At 44.5% G+C, this 7,187-nt stretch overlaps 1 protein-coding gene across 1 annotated transcript; it reads left to right on the top strand.

Annotated features, from left to right (window-relative positions):
- Nucleotides 1-1,402: 1,402 nt before the first annotated feature.
- On the top strand, nucleotides 1,403-6,110 carry acta1a (actin alpha 1, skeletal muscle a). The gene is made up of 7 exons (XM_084572132.1): nucleotides 1,403-1,618; nucleotides 3,347-3,486; nucleotides 4,260-4,584; nucleotides 4,858-5,019; nucleotides 5,199-5,390; nucleotides 5,483-5,664; nucleotides 5,795-6,110. Exons 2-7 carry the CDS (start codon nucleotides 3,358-3,360, stop codon nucleotides 5,936-5,938), a joined length of 1,134 nt encoding a protein of 377 aa, XP_084428258.1. The 5' UTR covers nucleotides 1,403-1,618; nucleotides 3,347-3,357; the 3' UTR covers nucleotides 5,939-6,110.
- The last annotated feature ends 1,077 nt before the right edge of the window (nucleotides 6,111-7,187 follow it).

Raw genomic sequence — 7,187 nt, 5'->3', positions numbered from 1 at the left:
AGCTGCAGACTGAGACAACAGGCCCGGCTGTGTTTGTCCAACTGTTAACTGAGCTCCACCGAGGTGTCGGGATTCACGGCGTGTTTTTAAATGGATCACAACCTAAAACTACGGCTTTGTTCAGAGCCAGCATTAACATGTGTCCTGAGTGATCTGATCACAGCTTTACTGGATGACACAAGGCTGTAGTCATGGATCAAACAGGGGAAGGAGACGCAGCTAAAGCATGTCTTCCTTCTTACAGACAGTTATTACCCAGAAATCATACAAATGAAACACAAATATTATACTTCTGCATTTGTTTATTCAGGAAAATGACCCAATATTACATATCTGTCAACTGTCCATGTGTTCAGAAGTGTTTCCATCAATGTAATGAGACTCAGGTGTGGTTCAGTTCTTGGTTTAGTTTCAATAAATCAGGGATTTGTCTCAGTCTGATCTTCACAACACGTTTGTGGACAAAGGAGCTTTCTGAGGAGCTCAGAGAAAGAGTTGTTGTTGCTCATCAGGCTGGAAAAGGTTCCAAAACCATACTACATCTGGCTCAGGACAGCTTTTCATTATTTCACTTTCATTCAGAAAACTTTATTTGTCTCCACCTGGGGCCCAGTTTAAGGCACATGTCAGCAGCATGACCAGGATATTCCATCAATGGATCATATTCCAAGATGACAATGCCAGGATTCATGGGGCTCAGATTGTGAAAGAGTGGTTCAGGGAGCATGAGACATCATGTTCACACATGGATTGGCCACCACAGAGTCCAGACCTGAACCCCATTGAGAATCTTTGGGATGTGCTGGAGAAGGCTTTGTGCAGTGGTCAGACTCTCCCATCATCAATACAAGATCTTGGTGGAAAATGAATGAAACACTGGACGGAAATAAATCTGGAGACATTGGAGAAGATTATTGAGACAATGATACAGAGAATGAGCTGGAATCAAAGATAAAGGAGGTCCAACCAGATATTAGAGTGTGGGACCTTTATTTATTTATTTATTTGGCCAGGCAGTGTTTATATGTTTACATGTTATTGTAGAGGTAGTGTGGGTAATTGATGGACCAATGTCAGGACATCTGTCTGTGAGCTGAATCTTTAGAGAAGTTGCCTTTAATTAACTTTAATCTGATCATTTATATCATTAAAGTGTACTTTTTTAGCTTATCTTTACTTCCGGTGCATCTCTTCCTCACTCATAGTTTATATTTATAGTTGTGAATGGGTGTGTACTACTACTACTACTAGTACTAGCAGTAGTAGTAGTAGTAGTAGTGGTAGTGGTAGTGGTAGTGGTGGTGGGACCATGGTCTCGCGCACCATACACGGGTTCGCGGGGACTTCCGCACCATACATGGCCCGGCTGCCGCGTGAGCTCTCAGTGTGCATGCACTGCAGCCGTACCCCCCTCGCGCGCGCGACCAAATATGGACCAACGGTCCGTTTGAATTCCTCTCGAGCGCTCCGACATTCCATACCTAACGGCTGTCCGTCTCCTCGGGTTGCTATGGAGACCACGGCGACCATGTACATATATAAGAGGCCCCGGTGGTCGCAGGCTGTCACCCACTCATCGGCCGGAGCCCTCACTGGAACAAGCCGGAGACAAGCAGAGGTAAGCGGCTGGGAGAAGCGCGGGTAGCCGGGGACTGGGTGGAGTTGTTGGGGGTTTAACAGACGGAGAGTAATCCGGGTTAAGTGGTTAAGTGATGGGAGCTGGCAGTGGACCGCAGTCTGGATCTGTTTAACTTCAACAGTTAGAAGAAAAAAAAAAGAAGCTTTTGTTGTGAAAGGCAGCGACACAACTTCCTGTTATGGAAAACTGCTGCGTTCATGTTCTGTCGGAAATTATGCAATTACGAGAGGTTTGACACCAAGAAACTGGGAAAACTTGTTTTTGTATCACTAAACCTACATTTTTATTATTATTTTAATTATTTGGCAAAATTGGCTTAATTGGTGACAGACAAGAAGGTCCTGCAGAGGGTGGTGAGGGGGGTGGAGAGACTGTCCAAGACCTCTTCCAGAGCCGGAGCAGAAACAGGGCCCTGAACATTATCAGAGACCCCCTCACCCCCCCAGTAAACTAGTACCAGAGCACTGACAGCAGAACCAACAGACTGCTGTCAGACTTTACTAATAGATGCATATTTATTCTCTTTAGCTTAGTTGCACATAAAAACACTCGTAAAGGAAAGATTAAATAAAATATGAGTAAGATCTAGCAATAATAAGCAAAAAATGTACAAGAAATAGAGATGGAAGAATATATATTATATCCACAGGAATGATTAATAAGGTGTAATAGTGTCCATTAACATTAATAACATGAGTTATGTTGTTGTTGTCCAGCTGGTCAGAGTAGAGGATGAATGACGTCCTGTAGCGTTCACTGTGGGAGTGGAGCTGGATCAGCCTGTTAGAGAATGAGCTCCACTGTCCCTCTGTAGTCTGGTGGAGTGGATGAGATGGACTGTCCATGATGGAGAGCAGTTTCTCCAGTGTCCTCCTGTCCCTCACTGAGACAAACGTCTCTAATTCACTGCCAATGCTCATTTTATCTAAGTCTACACAGATCCCAGAATGAAAAGCTGTTTCATTTGTACGTCAATATGACAATAAAGCTTGATTTGATTTGATTTGATTAATTCAGCGAGCTATGAACCACCTCACACGTATTTATTCTTTTATTCTCTATTTCAGTGAATCAATACAAAAATTAATTAACTGAGACTGTTTAATGTGAGTTTTGCACCGTCTACTAATAATAAAGTCAAATAGCTTGGTTTTTGTTATAGCAAACTTAGATTTAGTGGAGCTTATGAAGGCGTTGTGACAGTAAATGAGATTAAATAGTGTTTTTACTTCTTAATAACGACGTGTCATCACAGGCGGAGTAAACTGTTTACAGCTGATTAACTGAACCTCAGACGGTGCAGCCTGCAGGGCTGAGAGGTCATTAGCATGTGATTACTTGTTTTATTTCAATAGAACAGAGAGTAACAGAACATCTGCAGAAAAGATTTGTCTGTAAATTACATTATATAACAAGAAGTAAAAGGAATAATTTCCCTTAGCTGTTTTTATAAGATATAAATTTGCAGCCGTGCTGAGAAAAAAAAAACTTTAAACAAGGTGCTGATCATTTACATGTAATAGACTTGCTTCAAAAATCATTCTGTGACTAATTTGTCAAGATTAATTCCAGTAAACGTAATCATTTCTATGCACTAGGATGGGTTTGTGTTATTTTTGTGAAAGCACCTGGACACAGAAGTAGACTTTAAAGAGAGGATCATTATAACGGTGTGTTAAGCTCCTCTCTCTCACCGTCCCGTGTCAGAATCCGCCAACATGTGTGACGACGATGAGACCACCGCCCTCGTGTGCGACAACGGCTCCGGCCTGGTGAAGGCTGGCTTCGCTGGAGACGATGCCCCCAGGGCGGTGTTCCCGTCCATCGTGGGCCGCCCTCGTCACCAGGTACACAAGCTCTGACCTCTCTGTCTCTCACAAGATCACACTCTGAACTCTGGAGGTTTTGCTTGCTTTTAGTTTAGGTGATTTTTTTTCCGAACTCCAAAGTTGCTGACTAAATGAATAATTTCTTTTACCACCAAGTGAGTGCTTAATTAATCTTCTTTAAGTCTTTAATTACAGTACAAACATACACCGATCAGCCACAACATTACGACCACTGACAGGAGAAGTGACTAACATTTAAACCATCTTGTGACAGTTCAATGTTCTGCTGGGAAACTTCTGGACCTGGCATTCATTGGTGTGGATGTTACTCAGACATGTAGCACCCACCTAGACCAGACCAGGCACCCCCACCCCATAGCAATGACACTCCTTGATGGCAGCAGCCATCCCCAGCAGGATGCAGCCTGACACAGACACACACACAAAAACACTTTAGGAACAACTAAAAAAAAACATGAAGAACAGCACAAGGTGTTGACCTGGCCTCCAAATTCACTAGATCCCAAACTGATCAAGTATCTGTGGGATGATCCACAGAGTTCCCCCTCCCCTCAAAGACCCCCCCACTAACAACAGGACACTCTCAGAAGGCCCATGTCCATTCTCTGATGAGTCTCTGCACAATATTACAATATCACAATATATTAGGAAGGTGGTCATAATGTTATGCCTGATCGGTGTATGTAATAAGTAAATTTTCAAAGGTTTATAATGTCTTGATGAAATTATAAAACCCCTGCAGAGCTAACCTTCTTCCCCCCCCCCTGCAGGGTGTGATGGTGGGTATGGGTCAGAAGGACTCCTACGTGGGCGACGAGGCTCAGAGCAAGAGGGGCATCCTGACCCTGAAGTATCCCATCGAGCACGGCATCATCACCAACTGGGACGACATGGAGAAGATCTGGCACCACACCTTCTACAACGAGCTGCGCGTGGCCCCCGAGGAGCACCCCACCCTGCTGACGGAGGCCCCCCTCAACCCCAAGGCCAACAGGGAGAAGATGACCCAGATCATGTTTGAGACCTTCAACGTCCCCGCCATGTACGTGGCCATCCAGGCCGTGCTGTCGCTCTACGCCTCCGGTCGTACCACCGGTGAGTCTGAGCTTTAACACAAACACAAGAGTCTTTAACGTGCGATAATAAAATAAAGCAACTAAGGTTCATTTCAAGATATCTAAATTCTGTAGAATAAATAAGACTTTGCTCATAAAGTAAGAATATTTTAGTTTTCAGACACATTCCTCTTTTTATTCCTGTTTATATATCACAGTTTTCCTGTCAGTGGAATAAATCTGTTTCATAAACGTGCGTCTAACGTAGAATATTAGATCAAATATCTCAACTTTTTCTGGTTTCCTCTCTCAGGCATCGTCCTGGACTCTGGCGACGGTGTGACCCACAACGTGCCCGTCTACGAGGGCTACGCCTTGCCTCACGCCATCATGCGTCTGGACCTGGCCGGTCGCGATCTGACCGACTACCTCATGAAGATCCTGACCGAGCGCGGCTACTCCTTCGTCACGACCGGTGAGAACAAAACGTCTCATTCAAGAAAACACAAAAACAGGATAGATAATAAATATTAAACATCCTGTATGTGATTTTCAAACCCTTTCACTGTTACGTGCACCCAGATATCAGGCTTATCAGAGGTTTGTAGTTTTTATTTTCAGAAGCCTGATGTCTTCTTACGTCCCTGTCTCTAGCTGAGCGTGAGATTGTGCGCGACGTCAAGGAGAAGCTCTGCTACGTCGCTCTGGACTTTGAGAACGAGATGGCCACCGCCGCCTCCTCCTCCTCCCTGGAGAAGAGCTACGAGCTGCCCGACGGTCAGGTCATCACCATCGGCAACGAGCGTTTCCGCTGTCCCGAGACCCTGTTCCAGCCCTCCTTCATCGGTGTGTAGGGCTTTAATTTGTGGAGACAGAGCTTGTTTGCTATGACGTTGTAGCTTCTGCCTGTTTGACCTTCCTGCTGTGCACCTGAACAGGTATGGAGTCTGCTGGTATCCATGAGACCGCTTACAACAGCATCATGAAGTGTGACATTGACATCCGTAAGGACCTGTACGCCAACAACGTGCTGTCCGGGGGAACCACCATGTACCCGGGTATCGCTGACCGCATGCAGAAGGAGATCACAGCCCTGGCCCCCAGCACCATGAAGATCAAGGTACTGACATGAGCGACACAGAGCATCCCTTGTGACGATCTTTATAAAATGACACAGGCAGACAGTAATGTAACCTTGCGACAGGAAGTGCTTGAAATAAAACCCCTCTCGCTTTCTCATCCTTGTGCAGATCATCGCCCCCCCTGAGCGTAAATACTCTGTCTGGATCGGCGGCTCCATCCTGGCCTCCCTCTCCACCTTCCAGCAGATGTGGATCAGCAAGCAGGAGTACGACGAGGCCGGCCCCAGCATCGTCCACCGCAAGTGCTTCTAAACGCGGCCAGGATCCAGATCAGTCGGACGCTGCCGTCCCAGGACTCTGACACAGCGGCATCTCGTGTTGAGACGCTTGTTTTTTTAACACCATCAGGGAACAAGCGCCGTCTAAACCTGTACATAAGTAATTTATTTCTTCTTTTATGCGGTATGTATGTATGTATTTATGTATGTATGCAGTCAGTGTTGGCTTCGCACCAACTGAATGTAAAAAACAAAAACACACAAAAAGACCAAAAAGAATCAAAGCAAATAAAAGCCATTTATTTTCACGTAGGACTTCTGTCTGTTATGTTTGTGGGTTTACCTCGATGAAAAATCTATTCTATTTTGTTCTATTGTCTGCTTTATTTCCTTCACTAACAAGAAACTGTACATTAAACTGACTTTAATACTTTTTCAGCAGCTTGTTTCAATGAGAAACAAATTGCTCGTTGTACGCTTGTGTGCCATTAAACAACATATTACAAAAGGATCAGTATGTAGTGTGGAACTGGGGCACCACATTAGAATCTGAAAAAGAAATATAATATAATAAAAAGTGTTGAGTACTGGCACATTACACCAGCCAGTAGCAACCTCACCTCTTCTAATATTGCGCTTTCATTGGTCCAGTTCCAAACACATGAGTAAAACCAGACGCACAATAAACTTCACGGGACTTTTAAAGCTCCGAGACAAACGCACGGCTCAGGTTCAAGTGATGAAATAAACCCAACAGCGGCCGTGAGCCAAACTAAACAGTGTTACAGTTCATATCCTCATCCCGCTGCCAGCTGGCTGCTCACTGACAAAATATTCCTTTAAGTATTTGTATTTTCATGGACATTAAGAGCATACAAGCCACCGGCCAGAGAGTTTTAAATCAGATTTATCTTCCATAAAGTGCCGTCACCTTTTAAAGACATTATTCTCCACTAAACTCCCCCAGAAATAGAAATAGAATAGACCAAAATCTGTGTAGCTGCTCTTTAAGAGCTCCAAAGAGGAGGACTATTTATAACATTTAAGGAGTTAAAGCTTGGTGCTTCTGTTCTCAGCAGGTTTTTCTGTTTCTCACCTGTTGTCCTCGCTGCACAGATGGAGGCAGAGTACGCATGCGCAGTTCTGTGCCTGCATCTTCATGGAAAATCATAATTCTTTCTTCATTCCCACTTGGCTGCCGTAAAGAGAGCGAGACTGGAGTTATACCGGAAGAGTAAGATTTTGTTTTCAAAATAAAGCTCCCGATCCGCCTAATTGTTTTT

The sequence above is a fragment of the Chelon labrosus genome (genome assembly GCF_963514085.1).
Source record: "Chelon labrosus genome assembly, chromosome: 2".
In the NCBI taxonomy this organism is placed as follows: Eukaryota; Metazoa; Chordata; class Actinopteri; order Mugiliformes; family Mugilidae; genus Chelon; species Chelon labrosus.
This window is presented reverse-complemented; position numbering and strand designations above follow the sequence as displayed.

Excerpts from the sequence above, each read along its gene's own strand:
- acta1a (XM_084572132.1), top strand. The coding sequence starts at position 3,358 with ATGTGTGACGACGATGAGACCACCGCCCTCGTGTGCGACAACGGCTCC. Across the intron at positions 4,585-4,857 it reads CGCCTCCGGTCGTACCACCG|GCATCGTCCTGGACTCTGGC; the intron begins GTGAGTCTGAGC and ends TTCCTCTCTCAG. Across the intron at positions 5,665-5,794 it reads CCAGCACCATGAAGATCAAG|ATCATCGCCCCCCCTGAGCG; the intron begins GTACTGACATGA and ends ATCCTTGTGCAG.